Consider the following 25016-nt stretch of genomic DNA (forward strand, 5'->3'; position numbering starts at 1 on the left):
ATTTCAGGTATGTAGGAGAAATTTATATATTATTGATACATATTTTAATTATTATTATAACTTAGGACAGCAACAACTATAATGGCCCAGCATGTTTGGCAGCTCTTTCAAATGTTATGATGATGCCATTCCACTGATTTCATGAAATGAAATCGGTTTTTATGTGAGACAATAGAACACTTGGTTGAATTTATAATTCACTAGAGAACTGTGGACTTAATAGTTCTGAGTTTCACACAAGTTTTTACTGATCCAGGTTCTTTTATGGATGGAGAACAGAACTTCCTGGCTTTCGGTCTTAAAAGTAGGACTTTAAAAGCTCATAAAGAGACTCAAAAAGTACGTTGGGCATCAAACTGCTTTTTAAATTCATTCTACTAATAAGAATAATTGAACTTAATCCAAGAGGTTGAATTTCCCTGAAAACTACAGAGGGTGCCCAAAATATGCATACACATTTTAAGAAAGGAAAAAACTGTATTAAAATTGTTATATTCAATATATACCGATAACAAAAGATGAATACAAGTCATGCGTATACATTTTTTTGGTACCCCTGGTATGTATGGGCTCAACATATTTAGAAAAATACCTGCAAGAAATTTATCTTGTTGAATTCTAAAATTATTTCCAAAAAGAAAAGGACGCCATAGTAAATCATTCGACAGAGCCAAGGAGGCATGTATCAGATGCGTCCGTGTGCAGAGAACATTCTACTAGCTCAGGCATCTCATATTCTTGGTAAATTCAGTTAAGAATTTTACTAATTACATCATAGATTTGCTTTGACTAAGAATGCCCTAAACTATTAAACCAAATTAACTGCCATTTTATCCTTGCTGCTACTGCCAGCTACGGTGCAAGCATGGACATTCCTCAGTAGACTTTGCTCTGCACCAGGGAAGTTGTACAGATTGTTTTTGAAAAATAATCATCCTTAAAGAAGCAGCAGCCTTGAATTTAGGAATGAACCTGCCCCCACCCAATGTGGCACAAACGGAAGTTTTTCAGCTATAAATAGAACATCAGCTACTATGTTCCATAGGCTCTCCTAATTGTGGTCAGTGGTGTTTAGGCGCCTTTCTGAACTGCTGTCTTCTCCTGTCTGCGGGTAAGAAAATGAAAAGCACAGATAACTCTGAGGAAAGAGTCTGAAGAGACCAGTATAGTTAAATAATGGGTAGAGTACAAAAAGATGTGAATAAAGATCAAAAAATAGGGCCGAGATTAACAAATATTAAGCAATCTTCAGCTGAGTAAAGATGATTATTTTTTCATGAACTACACCTGCTATTTTCAAAACGACCCTGAAGCAGGAAAAATTTCCTTTATTATGATTATTATCTTTTCATTTTCAATATTTTACTAGGTAACACTATATTTTAGTTTTTAAAGTTTAATTATAAAATACTGATGATGTATACAAATAGAGAATTATTGCAGTATCAACTGTGTACCCATTGCCCAGATTTTATAATGCTAACATTTTATTAATATTTCTATTTGATATTTTAAATAAATAAAATGTTTCAAATACAGTTGGAACACCCTTCTCCCATCGCATTTCCTCTTCCACTTCCCAGGAGTCAAGACTTCCCTGAAGTTGGTGTAGGCTCTTTGGTCTAGTTTAATATATACTTTATAAGTATACATTGTTTTTGAATGTTTTAAAATTTTATGTAAGAAATGACACATTATGGATATTCTTTCCATGGGTCTATGGGTCTGGCTTTATGCCAGTAGCAAACTTTTGATGACTGTAGCTTTGAAACATGTTGTTTTGTTTTTAATTAAAGTTTATTGGGGTGACAACTGTTAGTAAAGTTATTAGGTTGGTGCAAAAGTAATTGTGGTTTAAAAGGTAAAAAATAATTGCAAAAACTGCAATTACTTTTGCACCAACCTAAGACACAGGTTTCAGGTGTACAATTCTGTAATATATCATCTATATATCACATTGTGTGTTCATCACCCAGAGTCAGTTCTCCCCATCACCATATATTTGATCCCTTTTACCCTCATCTACCACCCCTCTTCCCCCTTACCCTCTGGTAACCACTAAACTATTATCTGTGTCTGTGAGTTTTTGTTTCTTCATTTGTTTGTCTTTTTTGTTGTTTTCAGTTTTATACACCACATATCAGTGAAATCATATTGTTCTCAACTTCTTCTGTACGACTTATTTTGCTTAGCATAATAATCTCAAGATCCATCCATGTTGTCAAAAATGTCACTATTTCGTTTTTTCTTATGGCAGAATAGTATTCTATTATGTATATACCACATCTTCTTTATTCAACCATCTATCGTGAAATATGTTTTGAAATCAGGAAGTATGAGGCCTCTAGTTTTCTCTTTTCAAGATTGTTTTGTTTATTTGAAGTCCTTTGAGGTTCTATATAAATTTTAGGATGTTTTCTTTCTATTTCTGCAAAAGGAAAATGCCATTTGGATTTTGATAGGATTCCATCGTATCTATAGACTGCTTTGGGTAGTATGGACATTAAGTCTTCCCATCCATGAACACAGGATACCTTTCCACTTATTTGTGTCATACTTAATTTCTTTCAGCAGTGTTTTGTAGTTTGCAGTGTACAAGTCTTTCATCTCCTTGATTAAGCTTATTCCTAAATATTTTGTTCTTTTTTATGCTACTGTCGATGGGATTGTTTTTTAAATTTCCTTTTTGGGTCACTTGTTGTTAGTGTATAGAAACGCAACTGATTTTCCAATGTTGGTTTTGTGTCCTGCAACTTTACTGAATTGATTGCTTAGTTCTGAAAGTTTTTCTGTGGAATCTTTAGAGTTTTCTACATTTAAGATCGTGTCATCTACAAACAGAGATAATTTAACTTCTTTCTTTTAGATTTGGATGTCTTTTATTTCTCTGCCTTGCCTAATTGTTCTGGCTAAGACTTCCATTACTGTGCTGAAAAGAAGTGGTGAGTGTTGCTTTGTTCCTGATTTAGAAAGAAAGCTTTCAGTCTTTCACCATTGAGTTGGATGTTAACTATGGGCTCTTTGCATATGATCTTTATTATGTTGAGGCAGTACCCTTATATTCCTAGTTTGTGAAATGGTCTTTCCATGAAAGAGTGTTGAATTTTATTAAATAGTTTTTCTGTATCCATTGAAATTATGTGGTATTGTCCATCATTCTATTAATATGGTGTGTTACACTGATTTTAGTTTTGTATATTGAACCATACTTACATGTTAAGAATAAATCCCACTTGGTCATGGAGCATAGTCTTTTTAATGCGTCGTTAAATTTGGCTTCCTAGTATTTTGCTGAAGATTTTTGTGTCAATATTCATCTTTGATTTTTTTTCTATTGTTTTGGTGTCATATCCAAAAAATCACTGCCAAATCAAGTCATGAAGATTTTCTCGTGTTTTTGTCCAAGAATTTTATCGTTTACTTAAAGGCTTAGATGCAAAGGCTGAGGGCAAACACCATTTCTGATAGAGCTTTAACTGGTAACAACTTCACACACACAAAAAATCACAATGTGCCCTTGGTCCCCAGATTCTCTTATTTAATGACTTGTTAAAAATGAAATGATCACCAATGAAAACAACTTTGAATTCTTTTTCATAGTGAAGAAACATTCTGTAATGTGATTAATTGCCTTTTACTTTGACTCTATTTGATTTGTTTAATCTAAATTTTAGAATACTATGTTTCTTAAAATAGGTGCACATCAAATTATCTGTTGCCTTGTAAATATCCTGATTGTATGTGTGAATTGTACACATATACGCTGAGCTGAGCCCTTTTTTCTATTGTGTTCCCTACTGTATACGTAGGGCTTTTAACTCAATGGGTGCATAAGAGATATCACATGATTTATTACTACCCTATGAGAGTTGAGAGACTAGTGATTTTAAAAAGTTTGATAAAACTCACCAATTTACCATGTGTTCCACTAAAACAATCTTTCCACACAGCATATAACCAAAACTATGAACATGCATTTCCTAAGAATTACAAACTTTTTCTCTCATAACCGAAATGACATATTTCGAAACCTGAGAAGAGGGATGTTTAGTTTGACACCTACCGCCTTTGAGTGTTAAATCCATTAAGATGATTCTCTCTGAGTTCAGACACTAATGATAAAACCATCTGTAAGGCAAAATCAGTTACAGGTTAACTCACACGCAAACAGGATTACATCAGTTCTATTTTTCTTGGTGTGAGTGGTATTTCCGCTGAGATTCCCTACCCTCTTCCACCCGTCTTCTCCTTGTTTTACTTTGTCAAAGTGAAAAAAGGCAGTGCCAAGTTACATTTACTAATAATTTGGATTTTATGTTTGCCGTCTGTTATTCCAAATTCCTGTTTCAGCAAATGAACAATAGAACAGATCATTAATTTCCTAAGAATTAAAACTAAACCAAATAAAACCATGCTAGAGTTACTTAATTTTTCTTTCTTAATTTAATTCTTCATTTTAAAACATGATATTCATGTATAAAGCTTCCAAAAGACCAGAATAGTTAACAAACATTAAAAGTCTCATAACACCTTTTAGAAGAGCTATGTTAAGATCATAAATTAACATTTATTAAATTTATCTAAAATTTAAGGCAGTAGAAAATAGCTTTAATACTAAGATGTGAATATATAATAGTATTTACAAGGTTATTTAATTTTTTGCTTTAACACAAAATTCCTATCAGGTTATTTTAAATACAAAATTTGTCTAACAGTAAAAGGCTATGTTTACATTGGTTAAGGAACTCTCTCTCCCAAAAATCTTTGAGAGAATAAATGAAATGTGTTAAGAGACAAAGAGGTTGGTTGATTTAGCATAACCTCTCCTGGTTTTCTTCTTCCTTCTCATAATCTCCCATTTCTTCCTTACATGGCCGTAAGTCCACCCAAGGTAAGAAGAGATAAACATAGAAAAGTTAAACATCTCTCCTGGAAAAGTGAAATATTTCCATTTACTCTTTTTGCTGATGATACATTAACCAATGAAAATTTCAATACTAATAAATCAAAAATACTCACATTTTTAAGCAAACCAGGATAATAATCTGCAGGTGCATACCCAAGACAGTGAGTAAAAAGACCAACTTCTTTCATATCAAATCTGAATGATGAAAGTATGTGAGATAACATCTCCTAAAAAACATAAACAAAAAAAGAAACACAGTCTTAAAATTGAATGCAAGCATCTATTAAGTATAATGCCTTGAATCTGGGTCATTTGTAAATGAGATAGTCTCTATGAAATGAGTAATCTTAATTTTTCCAAATATCCAGTTCACTTTGATTCAAGGTATAAAGAAAGGCTAATGTTAAAATTGTTACATTCAAAATAAGTCAATTTAAACATATATTAACAGTGGAACAAAAGTATATAATGAATGAACAGTGCTTTAACCATATTAAGAATGTGATCTTTATTGGTTTTAAACTCAGCAAAATATTTTTATCACAGTAGATATGATAATTAAATACACGACAAGGAACACACACAAATCACTAGGGAAAGGCAAGATTATGTAATAAATTAGGAAAACTATTTGGAAAAAATGGATTCTCACCTTATGTTATTCATCAAAATATACAAGATTTAAGTAGATCAATGTAAAAATGAAATGAAATAATAAACAAAAAGAAAATATAAATACTTTTTATGTGTCTAAATGGGGAAGAACTTTGTAAACTGAAAATCAAGGGAGCAAATCTTTGGTTGCTGTAAATAAAAATAAAACCTTTTGTTTTTCAAAAACTAATATAAGCTCAAACTAGGAAAAATACTGACAACAAATAATACAGATCATATGCAATCAAATTAATGTGCAAAATACCAAATGATAAACACTGAGCATAAAAAATGAGTGTGAACAGATAACTCGTAAGAGAAAATACAAAAATACCCAAGAAACACATAGATAAATGTTCATTCTCATAATCAAAAAGGGTAAATTTAAACATCAACATACTACTTTTTCACTTAATAAATGAAAGATTTTATGGTCATAAATACCTGATGCTAATCTGGGTTCTCTGCAACAGGTACTCTGTGAGCTAGGGGAAGAACACTCATACAAACGAGCATCCACCTATCAGTGCTGTTGTGAACCCCACTCGGGCACCCACAGAGAGTGTGAGCGGGTATAACAGCTCACAACCCATCTCCACGCTTGGCCTGCCAGGGCGACATCTGCCCAGAGGTTTGTAACCTAAACAAAGAGGCCTGATAGGTTGATAGAGGCCTGCCTTATAGAAAGCAACTTGAGAATATGTATTTAAAAATTTCTAATATATCTGGCATACATTTAAGGAAATGAATCCAAATATGATAATGGGGATTCTGCTCAAGGATGTTCATTACAGTGTTAGTTTTCATAGTGAGAACGTCCAACAGCCGGGAATGACTTAGCGTATAATGCCCTCGCACGGTGACTCGCGGCACGGCATTAAAATATTTATAAAGAATTTGTAACAGCATTTTAAATGGTTATATTAAATTGTTAAATCAAGAAAGGAAGATGCAAAATTTTATGCACAAAAACAATCTCATCAATATCAAAATAATCCATACATGGGAATGAAAAAATAATGGAAAAAAATATCGCCAAATGTTGGCAGTCTCTAGGGTGGTGTTATTATGGGTATATGTATTTTTTCTTCCTTCTACTTTAATACATTCATTTTCCAGTTTCCTATATGTGTATGTACTTCTTTTATAATCAGGAAAAAATATTTACTTTTTGAAAAAGTGTTGTATTTGGAAATATTTTATTTTTAACAGCTTTATTGAGATATAATTCACATGCCATAAAATTCACCCCTTTAAAGAGTACAACCCAGTGGTTTTTATTATATTCACAGGGAAATAATCACTTTACTTTGTTTAAAGTCCTGCAATGCATTGTGAGTACGTATGACGAGATAAAAGGAATCTGTGTATGTGCATATAAACATATGTGACTTCCTACACAAATGTGTAGAGGACAGTGGTATATAGGGAAGGGGCTCTGTCACCTCAGCCCAGGACAGACCGCATGAGACCAGGACATCAGACAAACACAGCAGTTATGCCCAGGGCGGATATCACTAACCCACCCTGGCACTCATTTCAGTTTTATCATAAACTATTTCACATATTAAAAAAGATATAAAATACAATGAAAAAATGTTGCCCACCAGAAACTTAATAAAGCAAATAAAGCATCAGAACACCAAGGAAGCCTCTGCGCGATCTCTCCCCTTCCCGGCCACAGTGCTAGAGGAGGAGTCTCTCCCCTTGAGGAAAATTCTTCCCTGGATCTGGTGTGCAATGTTAGGTATAGACACTGCTGACCCTAAGTGAGATCCTAGCTACTGTTTTCAATTTAGAAAAGTTCACAGTAAGTTAACAAAGTAGCTGTGAAATATTAATACTTAGCAAGCTGATCTTCATGATTTAAAAAAATCCAGCGACATGTATAACGTGATTGACAAGAATCCATTGGAGAGGGAGAAAAATGGGAAATTTACAGCGTTCAAGTGAACTTTTTGTAAGGTATGAGATAATTGAAAGGCTCCTTACTAGAGTTAAAGAAAAAGCTGGATGGAAGCCACTGGCATATTATTTGACTTTTTCCCTTTCGTTCAAAGACGTCCTTTATAAACACAGAAAGCAAACAGGAGTTGACAATAGCCCCAGGAGAGTTCATCTCCCAGTTATTTTCAAACACCAAGTGCAGTCTGGGTGACAGCAAGCAGTTGTGTAAGGTCAGCAAACCAGGGGAGGTAAATGACAGGCAGGGTAACCACCCTTTGGAGGGCGGTGTTTACTGGAGGACCTTGCTTAGCTCATCACAGCAGGAAGCACATGTGGTACTCTCAGCAAGCTGAGACTGGGGCCTGACCCCCGGTGTGAGATGCCACGCAGGTGTTGTGGTGAAGGAAAGCCCAGCCAGGCCTGGCCAGCCCCATGCCACATCCATGTGGCGGTGCCCACACCAGACCAGGCAGGGGGAAGGAGGAAGCTGAGCTCGATCTGGAAACTAGGCAGCCAAGGGCTCAGAGTCAGAGGCAGACGAGGAAAGGTCGGAGCGGGAAGTGATTAACCTTCTGCCACTAGACTCTGGGCATTCTATTTAACAAACACTTAAAACACTTACATGACACAAGCTGTTCAGAGCGCTTTACAAACAGCAACTCATATAATCCCCACAGCCTATGGGGTAGGTCCTGTTATTGAATCTGTGTCATAGATGAGTAAACGGGGACACACAGAGCTTTAGTAACATACCCAGTGCTGGTTACCTACTCTATGGCCAAACACCCTTCAAAGGGCTGTCCCCGTATCCACTCTCCATGAGGCAACTGGAATGGTTCTTTAATGATACAAATCTGATTGGTCCTCAGCTTAAGGCTCTTTATGGCTCCCAATTACTCTTCGATGAAGCCCAAACTAGTTCCCAAAGCTATGAAGCCTAGGCCCACCAGTTTTGCAACCCCTATCTGGGACTCACTTTCCCTCGCTAGTTTGTTTGGGGCCCATTAGGGCCACAGGCTCTTCATCCCCTCTGGACTTTCGAATGTACTAGTCCCACTGCCAGGAGGGCTCTTTCGGCCCCCACATCTCCTTAAGTGTCAATTCTTGAGGGAATTCTAACAATTACGGCCACTAAAATTTACGGAGTGCTTACTATTATGTGAAGCACTGTGCTATGTTCTCTAAGTATGGCATCTCACTTAAAATCCCATAAATTCAGTTTTTAATCAAATTCAATTAAGCAAAGTTTCAATTAAGCCACTTATAAAAAGGCGGCTGTTATCATTATAATGTACATGATTGAGCCTTAAAACATTAAAACATAAAGTACTACAGACCCAGTTGGGATGGAAGGAAACCAGTTTCAAGGCTGTAACAGTGAAGGGTCAGCTAAGACTGCAGGTCTTAAGGAACACCATGCCAAGGCTTCCCCTTGGAATCCAGGGCCTCCCAGAAACACTCACATCCTAGGGCTTTGACCAGTGCATGGAGGGTGGTTTCCCAAAACTGCATGAGTTACTTTGGTAGCCAAGCCACTAGGACATTCAATATATTCAGAAGGTGCAATAAGGGATTATAAATAATTCCTGAGTAATGTTTAAAATAGCCATAGTTTCCTAGATAGTAGTCATAACACCTGCATCAGACAAGCTGACTGGTTAACACTTAAGATCTTGGAAACATGAAAATAACTTGTTTGGCAGATATGTCCCAGCTGAAATTTCCAAAATGATATGGCTAGGAACTGACTTTTTTAAACAACAAATACTATCAAGATTAGTTCCCCACCCCTCCTCATGCTCTGTTTAAAAAACAAACGAAGGCTGTACCGTAATAAGCAATGTTGGCAAGGACGCAGTGGTGAGAGGGCACGCCGTTGCTACTGGGAGCTCAAATTTGTAAAGCTTTTCTGGGAAGTCGCTGGATGATATGTAGCCAAAACATTAAAATTCATATCCTTTTACCCAGTAATTTAATTTCCAAGAATATATCCTAAGGAAGATTTAGGTTTGTCTCAGCATTACTTATAACAGTGAAAAACTAGAAGCAATCCGAGTGCCCAACACTGGGTTTGTTGAATTCATCGTGGTTTATCCAATAGTGTGAATTGTGAATCATGTCATAAAAAGATATTTGATGACATAGGGAAAGGCAATAGAACATTAATTTTAAACACAAGGTGTAAAACTGTATGTTCCATGTGATTTTAATTTTGTATGCACAAAAAAATCCTGGGAAGAAACATAATAGTCAACATAGATTATTACTTCTAGGAGTAATTTAAAATTTCCTCTTTAAAATATCTGTATTTCCAAAGTTTCTATAATTACTGTATCTTACTTTTTATCATAAAAAATGTTTTGTAAAACAAAATTACATGCTTTAACTTATCTCTTTTTCCTCCATAATTCTCAATATGAACTGCCAAAGAGGGCCACAAGAGTTTTATCCCCAGATAAAGCAAGCAAGCATAGGTCCTAAGAAACAACAGACTGAGGTTTGGCTACGGTGATATAACTTTAAACCATACACCTCAAAACTTTAGACCTCCAAATCTCTTTTCAAGTAAACTTAAAAGCTGGTAAGCACCTCTCATTGTTAAGAATAATTTTTTTACTGCCATCTAGTGGCAAATAGTCTAAACACAAAACCATTAAATATTCTGTAGGTATTGGCTCTTGGACAAAAATTAATTCGTACTGTCATATTATAGATTCTTCCTTACATGCCGACAGAGCAATCTCGGAGACCCTCTGCTTCAAACTCCTCTCTCTACTGATGAGGAGCTGGTTTTCTGAATACGCGAACCAATATCCACGAAAAGGATGTGGGTGTAAATGAACTTCAAGGGCATAGAAAAAATGGGCCAATACATCACCTGGACTTGTGCTCAAACCCTTCAGGAGCAGAACGCACAGGAACCAACACAGCTGTGCCTAAAACATTTTAAGTCCTACTGTGATTCACATAGGAGTTTGAAGAACTCTGCTAATGTCTGAAAAGCCATTTAAAAAATGCTTATGACATGAAGGCGAGCTTTCAAGGAGAGAAGTTCTAAATAAACCAGGGGGAAATCCACCGCCTTGTTTTCAGGTGTTCTCCTTTTGTCCTCGCGTCCCTGTATCTGCTGCGTCCTGTAACAGGCAGCACATTCACAGGCGGGTAGGAAAGCTGGAGCGGGGCGGCTGTGGTTTGGCGCAGGGTCTGGGTGTGGAAGGAAGGCTGTGCTTTTCGCTCAAGCAAAGGGCTAGGGGAGCCAAACTGTGGTCGATATTCTTGAAGCGAGACAGAGCACATATTTTGTGCTTCTCCAAACAATTTCTTCATCTGATCATTCAAGTCTTTTAGAATTTCCACCACTTTGGTCTCTACAGCATCTAAGTCTTTATGCATAACATGAATAAAAACTTTGTAAACAAGATCCCTTATTCATTCATTCACCAAACATATATTGAGTTGACCTTGGCTTGATCTGTATTCAAGCTCCTCTACTAAGGCTATTGGAATAAGAAGCCCTATAATACGATGCAGGGAGGTAGAGATGGAAACAGCCATAACAGACAGAATGTAGTAAGTGCTATAATAAGGGGGTAAGACAATCACTGTGGGAAGGCAGGAAGTAATGATTAACTCCAACTGTAGGCTTTCAGATGATGACTTCTGAGCTGATTCCGATGGCTGGGGAAGGACAGAAAGAGCAAGGGGAAGGAGGCGCGGGAAAGTGTGTATGATGTTAGCCAGGACAGACAGAGAAAAACGACTAGAGAGGCAGCAGAGAGGCGGTGGGAAAGGGGCCATGGCGGTCAAATGAAGACATGGGAGATGCTGCTCCCCTACTGCTCCCAGCCTTTACAGGGTTCGGAAGCCCAGCCTGCCCCCACAGGGCTTCAGCTCACCTGTCTGACTTCCTTCTCACAATCCTTCCCTTTGATCCCTGTGTTGGTGACTTGAGGCTCCCTGCTCGTCAACAGATTCATCCACCCCTTCCCCACCTCCAGGCTACTTTATTTCCTGAGAAATCTAACAGCCGCCACCCATCACTAACTGCCAAAAGTACACCCATCTTTCAAAAACCCATCTTTGTCCAAGATTCCTGTTCCCGTTCCTGACTGGATGAGATCGTGTTCTCCTGAAATCTCCATGGTATCCTATTTTCACTTTTCTCGTAGTGCCTTCCCTGTCCTGCCTTGCAATGCAGTTACGAGTTTCATCATTCTGTTCCTTAGCCCACAGGCTCTCCAAGGAAGGGGCTGTCTTACTAATCTTTATATTCCTTAGAGCAACTGTTAACTAGCCCTTGTCATTTCACACAATAGGTGTTCAATAAACACTAGCCAAATCCAACTCAATAGAGTGGCTTGCTCATTTATATTAATAGTTACTGAACAACACAATTACTGCAGGATTCCTTTGTAACCTCAGTTCACTATAAAATGATCAATTTTCCTTTTCACAATTTTCTTTCCTAAGTTTCAGTCCACAAAATACCCACAGAATGCTGGAAAAAAACATGACATTTGTATGTACTTTCACTTCAAAGAGTTTTACTTAATTTGGTAACACTGACTAGACCCTGGCACACTGATTTGGATGAAATTTCACTGAATAATAACGCTGCTTTGGTGCTACTCAGCCTGTGGCAACCTATGGGTATACCACAGGCTTAGAGCACCCAGAAGGGACAGGAGAAGCAGGAGCAAGAACCATCTTTGCTGAAAGGGGCACGGGAAAATATAGTCTCAACTATGCCTAAATAAAGATTATAATGCATATCTACACATTTTTAAAACATTTTCCCTGTAAACCTGAATAGAAAAACAAAGCTTTTGTTAGTTCAATGTAATTTATTTAATTATTTTTGGCCAAAAGATTTTATCCTTCAGGTATAGCACATGTTTCATCTTCTCTCTCCCAAGCCTTCAAAGAAATATACAGTCTATTCAGTCCTAGGCCAGCAAAATGCTGCCATTTTGAATACTTGGCAGATTCTTTTACCATATAAAATGCTTGCACCCAAATGCCGAATTAGTCACTTCCTTTTTTATGTTCCCATGGCAGTTTTGTATACATCTAGTAAAACATTTAAGTCACTATCCTGAAATTGTTTGTTCTTAAGTAATATTAAAATTTCCAAATTAACTAAATCACCAGCAACTAACTGATTTATATTCTTCTAAATTAGATACCATAGTTAAAATGGGCAAATTTTCTTAATACCACAATCTTAAATTATCATTTTCCCCTGCCAACAAGGACCATCTAGAAACTAGACCAACATAATAAGCACCACCTAACCATATTACTTCATTGAAAAAAAAGAAAAGTTGCCCTGCATCAAGTAAAATGGACCAGCACTGATCCGTGCATAGTGCTGTATGACTAAGCAACAAAGAAGTGTGATAAAACTTTAAAAAATATATTAAACACTTGCATAAATGGACATACACTACGGTCTTAGCAAGAAAAATTCAATGTCATAAAGACGTCCATTCTCTGTCGTATAGACTCAGTGCAGTGTCATTAACAATCCTCAACAGGTTTTCTGGGAAAATTTCAGAAGCTTTTCTAAGATTTACATCGCAAAGCACAGCACATGCTAGGGAAAGAAGGAAATTTTGGAAGTAAACATACAGCGGAACTCCATTTCTGTGAAGTTCAGCAGGCACACTGAACGTGATGGCGTTCCGGGTTACATACACGAGGGGCAAAACTACAAAGGCCTCAAATTACTTCTGGGTGAGGCTTCTAAGAGACAAAGGGGAATAAAGCAAATTAAATTATTCCATACCGTGACAATAAATAGTTGTTCTGGGCCTGTTAGTCTAAAGCATCCATACTTCTGAAATTTCTCAGGAAAGAAATATTATTGTGATGTAGTTGCACTTCTAACTCTTCTAAAATCTGAAATCCTTAGTATCTCAGAGTATAAGGAAGACTCTGTCTTCATATTGTGAGATATAACACATACTCACTGCTGATAAGACAAGAAAAGAAACAAGATACAAATTGCTTGAAAAGTTATTTACAATTCTGTAAGTTCAAAACATTTTTACACATTACTTTGTGACATTACTTTGTTGTTTCAAATGAAAAGATATTTCATCATGTAACTGGCATACCTGATACTAGAATAATCCATAATCTAAATCAAGAAGAAATGAGTCCTAAATTAAAGGTGCATTTCTAATATGTTCTTTCTGAAAGTCAGACACGTTTAAATTAATTTTAAATCATTTTAAGAAAAAAAAAAACTCCTCGCTATTTTTATTACAAATATTTGTGATAATGCATCCTTTACCAAAGTAGTAAGAAATGGTTAAGACATTTTAAGGAATGAAAACAGGCTAAGCTTAGGACATACACATTATTTCCTTCAAACACAAAATGGTGGTCTGAATAAATTAACCCAAACAATGCTACCAAAACAAACAATGTCTAAATCCCAATCTGGAACCCAACAGTTGTTTCCAACAGTTAACAGTCTTGTTTATTAGTTTTATTAGGGTATCACAGGTTAAATCTCATCGATCTGCACTTATCACAGTTCCTTTTATTTCAATCTGATATTTAAACTGTTAAACGATTTCCAATTTTACAGAATCTATATCTAGTTAAGCTTATGTGGACAAAGTTTAATTCAGTAAACAATTTACTACTGAAGGAAAACTAACCATATAAAACATGCTTAGAGAAACACTGTTTCCCCATTGCATGGTTGGGAAGCAAGAGTCAGTAAGCAGCTCGTCCCTGACTATTTTGCCACTTTCATTAGCCACACTCTGAGATGTATAAAAGTTCAAATTCGATTCAAATCAGGGAAGAAGCCAAAGTATAACTGGCTTTTTCCTGAAAAAACCTGAAGTCCTGCCATTTAAAACCAATGGATTTATTACTCAGCACTCTTTTAAGTACAGGTTAGTGCTGAGAAACTATGTATTAATCAAGCCCGTCACAGGGCTACTGAAATACCCTGAGGTTTAGACCAATCAAGTTTTCTCGACCTTGATGCTATTGACATTTGGGGCTCGATAATTCTTTGTTGTGGGGACTAGCCTGTGCATTCCCGGTCTCTACCCACTAGACCCAAGTAGCAACCCCTCCAAGCTGTGACAACTAAAAATGTCTCCAGATATTGCCAAATCCCCTAAGAGCCAAACAGTCCCAGCTAAGCTTTGGTTTAGACACACATCTGCTTTTGAAAATTCGTCTGGATTAGTTTTCGAATATTCCTCTTGTCTCTGGTATAAAGATGAATACTGGCAATATAAAGGAGACTTTTGTGACTGATAGGGAAATATCTCCAGGAGACAGTGTTATGTGAATAAAGTAAGTTGCAGAATAATACATTCAGCGTAATTCCAGCATAATGTTATGTTTGGACTGCTTGATTTTTTTTTGTGTGTGAGACTGTGTGAAATTATTATTTGTGCAATTTAAAAAATAAAGAAAAAGAAAGAAAAAAGGTCATGGGACTTTAAAGTTAAACAGACTTTGATGTGAGTCCTAGCTACATGACCTTGGGGTAAATTTTTAAAATAGTGTTAGGCCTTCCAGTTCCCTCTTCTATAAAATGTAGATGATAAAGCTGATCTCATAGGTTTGTTACAAAATTAAATGAGGCACATCCACAGGAAGGGGCCAGCACAGTGTGTGGGCTCACAGCACCTCCTCGATCATCCACAGCTGCTGTCTTAGGTCTCAGTTTGGGTAAGGATGGAACGTAAGCTGACAGCCAGATAACTCTGCTCCTGGGTTCTGGGTACCCTTAACCTTCTCTCTTCATTGCCTTAGTTAGGGTCCACCTCGTCTTCCATCCATTTACTGACAGTGAGGGTATCATCTCCAGGTCTACCATAATCACATTAAGTTATGTATGAAGACACCAAGGAGCAATGCTTGAAAACTGGGCCACCTACCTCAGTGTTTCTCCTGACGTGATGTGGAGATACCTTAATTGGAATCATCGAGGTTCCTACTACCATGCGGACAACCCACTGAATCAAAACCTTTCGGTGTGGACCTCTAGATCTGCTTTGCCAAAAGGACCACCACCCACCTCACTGCACTGTAAAGCTTGGGGGTCTCCATCCTAGCACCCGACCACAGCCCAAACACTATGTATCTAAACACTATGTATATTTATCTCCTATGTACTGGCAGGGGTGGGGGGGCGGAACTCGAGAGAATAGAGAGAAGCTCAGTTCGTCCAATCACCTCCCTATCTTTGCTGGAACTCATCCTTCCTCTGGTCCAAAATCTACTACAACAGTGGTCCAGACAAGCGTTCGACCATCCTGTATAGCAGTACCATCAGGTGCTAAATTACAATACTTCCAGAGCGAAACATCCCAGGGCGTGGAGTCAGGCATGCTTAGGTTCAACTAGCAGCTCTGTCACTCAGTGGAGAAAATCACGTACTGTCACTAAGCCTCAGTTTCTAAATTATCTTTGAAATGGAGAAAATAATACCTCTCAAGGTTAGGAAGACCGAAAAAAGAAAAACCCAAAAACCAAAAACCACTTACGCAAATCACCTAGTTAGAGATCTGGCTCATAACAGGTACTAAATAAATGTTAATTCCCATGGTTCAGTTCCAGGGCTGACCCAATTTCTTTGAGTCAGGCCAAATATCTAGAAGCTACCGTTACAGGAGGAGAGAGAGACAGGTCTTTGATGCATTGGTTCATAATTCTATTTGCCTACAAATCAAACATTTGCAATTGCTTATACTGAACTTAAATATTTTCAATTCCCTCAAATTAGACATGATCTCTACTTTCTCTCCTTAAGGTCCATCTTCCAGGGTTCCCAGGAAGGCAGGTGTTGGATCACAAGCTGGCATTTTCCATGCAGTCCTTTCCATACAAAAACTCCCCTTGGTTCTTGTTTCTGCCTCCCATCATGAGCTCACCCCACCCCCCATGCTGTCTCTGCTTCTGGGAAGAGGACACCACCAGGAGGAACCACAGGCTCAGACTCTCACTGCTCAGTGCCATGGAGGTCAGCAACTCCTGGAAGGCAGAAATTCCTGCCCAGTGAAAGGCAAAACATGAGTTTTCCTTTGTATTTATTATTCCTGTCCGTACTCTGAAATCTTCATAACAAACTTACATCCCTGAAATGACTGTTACCTGGCAGTCTAAAACAAGTAAGTGTTTGTGTTTGTTCTCTCTATAGATATGTCTTTGTTTCCTACTAATTTTTACTCCCTGCGGTTTCCTGTTCTCTCATATTTTTATCTACCTCGCTTCCCTAGTAACCCTTCCCTGTAGGACCTGTGAGGCTCTTGACTCTTGTCCCAAAGCCTAATCCATCCCAACTCTATTCTCAAATCACTCAATACTCGAATTTATGGTATGATGTCCCTCTATATTTTAAAAAATAATATTCTGAAAAAAAAAGATATTAAAGCCAAATGCAAAAAGAGAATTTTTATTTTTAATTTAAAACTTGGTATATGTAATAATCTCATGATGGCATATCCTTGTGCATTATGGTATGCTATTATTCAAATATTTTGAACATCAATTAAATGTGCCAATTGTTCTCAGTTAAAAGATGGAACAAAGTTATTCACGTATATTTTGCACTCTTTCCATCCACAGCCAAAATAAATTACTGCACACAGATTGCTGAAGCTTTTCCTTCAAAATCCTGCTTTCAATGTTTTTTTTTCTTTTTAGAATTTATACGTGCCATGCAGTTTAAATGAAATGATCTACAATAAAAAGCTAAGTGGTCTGGTGTTTTTAGAGCCCTTTTTACCGTGAAATAAACACTGAGAAACGTGGAGAGTGGCAGTGGTTAGGTCTGCAGGCGAGGGGGAGGGCTGGTCATCCACAGAGCCGCCCCACACCCACTGTTTGCACAGCCCGTTCCAGGGGCGCGATGCGGACAGAACACCATTCACAGACTTTCCACACACGGGTCCAATCACAACAAAGTCTGCAATTCTTACATTTGCTTACAGAGCCTCTGCTTGCTCACTCATTAGTTCCGGGGGAGGGGAAAAACACAGTTGGTTTTCCAAAATCCAAAATCAAAAGACTTTAGAAAATAAGCTTGGACTAAGTAGCAGTAGGAGCGATTTAAACAATGCTGTTAAAACATCTCTCTAATTGTGTAATATAGAAAGATCTAGAAATGTATCCTTTACTAAATACACTTACTTATTATAAGCAGGTCATGTGTTTCATAAATACTTTGACCAACTTAAATGAGCATTCCTCTGCAAGCACCCTCAGCTCCCTGCTTGCTCTCCTTTCTGAAGTACTGTGGAACTTGCCTCGTAAAACCTGACCTTTGTGAATCCAACCCTGTATCTCTCTTCCCAGCGCCCATAGAGCAGACACTGCCGAGAATATCAGACACCTGGGCGACAGATTTGGCTATTTTCATGATCACAGTCCTGGAATGGGCTCAGCACTGCCTCCAACCCTCCTGGTCTTCCCTCGTCTATCCCCTTGGCAACCTCCTGAGCAATCATTTTATGTCTTCTCCCACCACGCCACGACCCCTTCTCCCCAGCTCCTGGCTGAGGACCTTGCCTCACACATAGGTAAGAAAACAGCAATTAGCAAGAAACTCTCCATCTCAGCAGCAGTGACTTTACTCATCCACACATACCGCTGTTCCGACGGCAGGAGTGTCTGCTCCTGTAAGGTGGCTCTGACCCCCGCCTCCCCTCTCCGTCAGGACTCCAGCAGTGATCCCCGTTCTTTCCGGTGTTGTCCACTTCAGTTTACAAAGATGCTCTAAGACCTCCCTAACTTCTCCTTGACCCTACATCTCCCTCATCCTAATTAAGGCCTGTTTCTTTGCTTTCCCTTTATCAGTGTCCTGAGAAAGTGGTCTCCACTGGCCCTCTGTGCTCCCCCACCTGACATTCATTCTCAGTCAGTCTCTCTAATGTGGCTTTTGTCCCCACCAATCCGCTCCTGGGAACCCAGGATGCCCACCCACGGGCCTGCCTCCTGCCTGTTCCTGCTCCCCAGCCTTCAGCAGCATCCTGGTGCCGACTCTTCCCCCAGGGCTGCTGCCTGGCACGCCCCCGTATGCGCGTGCACCGTACACCGTGCTGCCATGTGGCACTCAACCAGCGCACATACACACGGTGTCCCGCCTGCCTGAAACACTTCCGTCTTAGCTGCTGGCACACACATTTCTCTCCACATCCAGTCCAATTTGCTGGCACTTTCTCCTCAACCTGATTTTTAAACGTGGGCATCCTCAGGCTTCAGTGATCTCCCATGAGGCTGTTTCTAGTTCCAAAATTTTAGATACCATGTAATGCTGATGTCTCCTGTCATAAAGAGTCTAAATCCACTTTTGATGTCTGACGGCTGACAGCGTTCAAATCTCACCGCACCCCTCCCAGCTTCTGTCCCACATCTGGGCACACAGATAAGAAAGCTGATGAGGCCAGGGTGCCCCGTCCTGTGGCACCAGTGGGAAGTGCAACCTCGCAAAGCCCACACAGAGCGACTCTTGCCCCAAACACCAGCCTCCAACCACCATAAAAGCCATTCAGTCTCCTCTCCTGCCAGATGCAAAGTACTCTGCAGCAGTGTTCTTTTCTCCAGGGCCACTCGGATCCTAGCCACTATGATCTCTCACCTAGATGCTGTCACATGTCACAGCCTCCTACCTGGTCTCCCTTTTTATTCTTGCCTCCTCCCCCCAGGTCCACTTTCCATAAGGCAGTAAGAGGAAGGAGTGCTGGGCAAACAATTTCTATGGGTGAGGAATTCTGTGAGTTTTGAATGCAGTAATACTTGTGATGAGACTGGTTTCCTCTTGAAGAACATAGATCCTGGGAACAACGAACGGGCTGAGCACATAGGATGTGAAAATCTTCAGTTCACTTCCCACTGTGGTTCAGCCAAATCCATCAGACAAGCGCACTTCCTGGAGCTAACAAAAGGGGACGCTAGGTAGACAGAACCTGGTTGGGACTATTGCCTGGCAGTAGTCACCTTCCTTCCCTTACGCCCCAGATTCCAGGACAAGCAAGTCTTTTCACTCCCCAGTTGCTGCTATAGATACTTTCAGTCAAAACATGACACCCCTGTGATGGGAAACCCAGTAGTCAAATAGCAACTGGACAGCAAAGTTCAAAGACCTGAGTCCTAGTTTCCCAACTTAGCCAGCTTTCTAAATACTTAACATTTAGAGCCTTACTTTTCCCATTTTCAAAGTGAAGATAGAATACTTTTCACGTAGGGTTGTTACATGCATTTATGTATGAACCAACTACAGAACATCATACAAACATAAGTTGTTCATATAACTCCCTTTGACATGCCCTTTCAACAAAAAGTCCTTTTAATTTGACTGAAGTGTTTTTTATTACTATAATTATAGGAGCAACCTATAAGTAAAGATCATTACGGAAATTTCAGAGATGCTCAATTTCAGAGCTATACTCAATAGGTACAGATTCTTGGATCTTACAGTAATTACAGACTTCTATTTCCAGCATGTTTTCCCCTAGATATCAGTCCTTTCCTACAGTTTCATTTTCCACCACATTCCCTGGCCTCCATTCATCCAAAGATTACATGTAAGAATGGGAACAGGCAGAATTTCATTAAACAACAATAACTTAACATACTGTTAAAAAATCAATAGAAAAATAAGATTCTCTTGTCAGAGAATTACTGTACTATAAAAACGTTACCATGATGTACCTATATTCAAAATAAATGGGAACACCTTTTTTGTGCCTCACTTTGGAGTAACAAGACCGTTTAGGTTGCTGCACTCATGGTGGGAGGCAAGAGAAGGAAGGAATAAAGAAGTTAACAAAGTTAACAAAAAGAAGTTAATAAAGAAGTTAGTGATAAATGTTATAGAGGAAATAATCAGGATGCTGTGATTAGAGAAAAACAGGCAAAAAAGAATGGATTTACTTTAGATAAGTAAGGGAAGGCTATGCTGGAGACTGAGCACGGGACCGAGAGTTTGTGCAAGGAACAGCATTCCAGGCTGAGTAACCAGCAAGTTCAGATCAAAGGTAAGGAAGTGCTTCGGAGGAAACCCCACGAAGGCCAGTGCAGCTGGGCCACACACCAAACCTACAGAAGAAGGATATGGAGGTTATTTTTTTTAATTCCACTGGTGATTCTGATATATGAGTACAGCAAGGGCTAAAATTGGCCCAAACTGAGTATGTAAACAAGATCGATTTCTTCTATTTTTGGGGTGGAGGGTTATTTGGGTCATTTACCTTCTGCTTGAAGAACACCTTCAGTATTTCCTTTTCTGTAGGTCTGCTTTTGATAAATTCCCCCACTTTTTGTCTTTAACTGTTTCATTTTTCAAAGAATGACAGTGTTTTTCCCCTCACAGCACTGAAACGTATCACTGCGCTATCTTCTAACTTTCATTGCTTCTGTGAGAAGTCACCAGTCGGTTAAAGCTGGTACTACAGAGATGCAAGTCAGACACTGGCCTTGGATGCAGAGCTACACCCACCATCACCTTCCCGTCAGAAACGGAGGATACAACAACTCCACATCCTTACCAGCATTTAGCATTCGATTTTTATTTTAGGCACTCAAGTAGATGTAGAGTGATACCTGACTGTGGCTTTACTTTTTGCATTTCTCTGATGGCTAATGAAACTGAACATCATTTCATGTGCACAGATGCTATCTGTACATTCTTTCTGGTGAAATGTCTGTTCACGTCTTTTGCCCATTGGATTCTTTGTGTTTTTACTGTTGAGTTCTGACACTTTATTAATCTAGGTACTACTCCTTTATTAGATACATGTTTGCAAATATTTTCTCCCAGTCTAGAGCAAGTCTCCTCATCCATTTCACATGGTCCTTCACAGAGCAGAAGTTTTTAATTTCGATGAGGTCCAAATGATCCATTTTTCCTTTTATGTTCTGTGTTCTTGGTATCAAGTCTAAGGACTCTTTGCCTAGCTCTGGGTTCTAAAGATTTTCTATATTTTTTTCCCAAAAGTTTTACAGCTTTACATTTTACACTTGAGTTCCTCATCTATTTTGAGTTAATTTTATGTAAGTTGTAAAGTTCAGGCTGATGTCCAATTACACCAGCACCATTTGTTGAAATTCCTCCATTGAACTGCTTCTGTGTCACTGTCAAAATGAGTGGAGCCTCTTTGTGTGGGTTCATTTCTGGAATTTCTGTTCTGTTCCATTCATCTGTGTGTTTATGGCTCTGCCAATATCACCTGATCTAATTACTGTAGCTATTACAGTAAGACTTAATATTAAATAGAGCGATTCCTCCACTTTATTATTTTTTTGTCAAAGATTCTCAAACCTGTTTGAGGGCCTGTGCCTTTCCATGTAAATTTTAAAATAAGTCTGCCTATGTTTACAAATAATCTTCCTGGGATTCTGATAGAAAATGCTTTGAACATATAGATCAATTTGAGGAGAACTGACATCTTTACTATGTTGAGTCTTTCAGTGCGTAGACACTATGTCTCTCCACTTATTTAGTAGGTCTTTTTAAAATTTATTTCATCAGTGTTTTGTAACTTTTAGCATACAGATCTATTTTATTAAGGATATACCTAAGTATTTATTCTCTTAGAAATGACTCTAAGTGATATTATTTTTAATTTCAGTTTCCACATGTTCATTTATTTGTTAGTGTATGGAAATGTAGTTAATTTTTGTGTGTTGATCTTACATCTCATGACTCTCATGAACTCACTTATCAGTTCTAAGAGCTGTTTTCATCTTTTCTTTTTTTTTTGGTAGATTCCTTGGGATTTTCTACATAGACAATTATATCATCTGCAAACAGGGACAATTCTATTTTTTTCTTTCCAATATATGGGCTTTTTATTTCTTTCTCTTGCCTACCACAGTGGCTAGAATTTCCAGTGCTGTGAGAATCCTTGCCTTGTTTCTGACTGTAGGAAGAAAGCATTCAGTCTTTCACCATTGACTTAAGTATGATGTTATTAGCTGTAGATGTCTAGCAGATATCTTTATCAAATTAAGGTAATTCTCCTCCATTCCTAAATCACTGAGAGATTTTTGTCATGAATGGGTGTTTGATTTTATCAAGTGCTTTTTGCTGTACCAATAGATAGAATATGATTTTCTTCTTTTGCTTGTTAATATTGTAGATTATACTGACTGAGTTAGTAGAGTTATTTTAAAGTCTGAGTCTTACAATGGCAGTCTCTGGACCCCTTATGTGCCAGTTTTGTTTTCTGTTATTTCTACTGATTCAATTTTGCTGTCTTGGTTCTTTGTTTGCCTAGTTATTTTTATTTTGTGCCAAACACTACATTTGCAAAACTGTTGATAGAAATAATTTGAGGCATATTAGCTCCTCAGATGATAATAGCTCCTCCAGAGAGGCTCTGGCAGCCCTGAAGCACTAGTCATCCAGGATCACCTTAATCCGATTTCAGTGACTGAGATGAGCTGAAGCTAAGCTGCACTCCGTGGGAGGGCCTGTCTACTCCAGTTCACTCTTAGTCACACGTACGGTATACCCTTTCAGGGTCCCTACCTCAAGTGAAGGGTTCAGCAGGACTTCCTCACTTGGCAGGCCATGTATCCTCCTCACCCTGCAATGCTGTCAAAAGCACCCAAGGGTGCCCCTTTGGAATCAGCAGACATCCCCAACCCCACCCAAACAGTGGGTTCACTTCTCTTGGCCTCTGTCCTTACTTGGATCCTGACCTACAAAGTTTGGACTATTTTATGAGATTTCTTCATGTCTTCAAGCATGTTTTTAATATATACCCAGGTTTTCTCATCCTCAGGAGGCTTCATCTGATTTTTGAGTTTGCAAATGCTAGAAACAGAAGTCGCTCATGACTCATTCTGAGTATCTGATGAAAGTTGTAAACACTCTTCCATGAAAACAATACACACAACATTTTAGTGTAATTTCATGGAGGTTGCTGACTCTCTGAAGCCCACCTATGAACCCCAGGGTCCAAGGTCCTCAAGTTAAAAGGTCCAATATAGTAAAGGAAAAGGGATCTGCAAGGTAATGACAGTTACCACGCACTGACTGCTTTGCCATCTCTGTGTGAGGCACCACGCTAACAGCACAGCACGGCCCTATAATGAGGCTTATGAGCGCACACAGCCCTTACAGTCTCTGCACGGAGCGTAGCTTGTTGGTGTTCCAAGTGCCGGACTGATTTTTGAGGAAAACCAGTGCTGCTGGGGCCAGGAGAAAGTTCTACTGCTGCTGCTGCTGAGATGATGAACCCCAACTCAACATTAAGGAGTGACTAGGTAGAAGATCAAGGAACAATGTCTCAAAGCTGGGCATGTTGTGAACTGATGGAACTAATCCAAAGGGACCTCCTCAGTGGGTGGCCCAAAACAGCAGAGGCTCCCATAGGACCCAAAAATTGTAGTCAAGAGGGCAACAGTGGCCAATTTCCAGGAGTCTCCCAGGGAAGGGGCTAAACTCAGCAGGGCAGATGGCCTACCATCAAGAATATAATCAGAGGCTTGAGACTCAGGCCCCTGGAATGGCACATGGCTCCACGCCAGAGGCAATCGCTGTAGCTTAATAGGCCCAGAGGTGAGCTAAAGGCACCCAGAGCCAGCTCTCACAAGAGTGAGGCACACTTCATGACCCAGCTAGCAATGACGGAATATCCAGAATGCTACACACTGGACTTGCAATAAAGGTTATACGAGGTGTGATCAAACAATACAGTGAATGTTTAAATAAAAAAAATTATTACAGTAAAAGACGCATTGCCATTAATCCCCCTCAAAATACTCCCCCTCCCTTCTAACACACTTATACCATCGTTCTTGCCACTTCCTGAAGCAGTTCTGTAAGTCCTCTCTTGTGAGTGTCTTTAGTTGTGCTGCCCTTGCTGCCTCAATGTCCTGAATCATTTTGACTTTGGGGAAGAGCCAGAAGTCGCACGGTACCAGGTCCAGTTAATAGGGTGGATGAGGACACACCGCTATGTTTTTATTTAACAGAAATTACCATATACCAGAAGTGATGTGTGACAGGGAGCCTTTCCACTGTGATCAGAAAATACGGTGAATGCTGCTACAGAGTATCATTTAACAGAAAGGCTGGGAGCTTCAATACGGGAAGCGGCGCATCGAACCTTAGTAGAGAGTATGACAAGTTTCAACTTGTTCTTTGCCGTCACTTAGGTATGCCCTAAATCAACCTCCATCATGGCAACGCTCTGTGTCACATTTCACTTCTGGTATATGGCAATTTCTGTCAAATAAAAACATTACAGTGTGTCCTCATCCACCTTATTCACTGGATCTGGCACCGTGCGACTTCTGGCTCTTCCCCAAAGTCAAAATGATTCAGGACATCAAGGCAGCAAGGACTAAAGACACTCACAACTAAAGACACTCAGGAAAGAGGACTCCCAGGACTGCTTCAGCCAAGTGGCAAGAACGATGGGATAAGTGTGTTCGAACCGAGGGGGAGTATTTTGAGGGGGATTAAGGCAGTGTGTCTTTTCCTGTAGTATTTTTTTTAAATTTAGATAGTCACTGTATT

At 39.0% G+C, this 25016-nt stretch overlaps 1 protein-coding gene across 4 annotated transcripts in view; it reads right to left on the minus strand.

The window, feature by feature from the left end:
• FANCC (FA complementation group C) overlaps window positions 1-25016 on the minus strand; it is a 321103-nt gene that overhangs the window by 68630 nt on the left and 227457 nt on the right. For all 4 annotated transcript variants that reach the window (XR_004424715.1, XM_033123708.1, XM_033123709.1 and 1 more), the window contains exons 5-6: window positions 5020-5133; window positions 4064-4128 (exon numbers count right to left, since the gene is read on the minus strand). Coding sequence is in view for 3 of the 4 variants with exons in the window: in XM_033123708.1 (XP_032979599.1) it covers window positions 4064-4128; window positions 5020-5133 (179 nt within the window). In the remaining variant the exon portion in view is untranslated. The remainder of the gene's footprint in view (window positions 1-4063; window positions 4129-5019; window positions 5134-25016) is intronic.

This window comes from Rhinolophus ferrumequinum, chromosome 12 (genome assembly GCF_004115265.2).
Source record: "Rhinolophus ferrumequinum isolate MPI-CBG mRhiFer1 chromosome 12, mRhiFer1_v1.p, whole genome shotgun sequence".
Classification (NCBI taxonomy): domain Eukaryota; kingdom Metazoa; phylum Chordata; class Mammalia; order Chiroptera; family Rhinolophidae; genus Rhinolophus; species Rhinolophus ferrumequinum.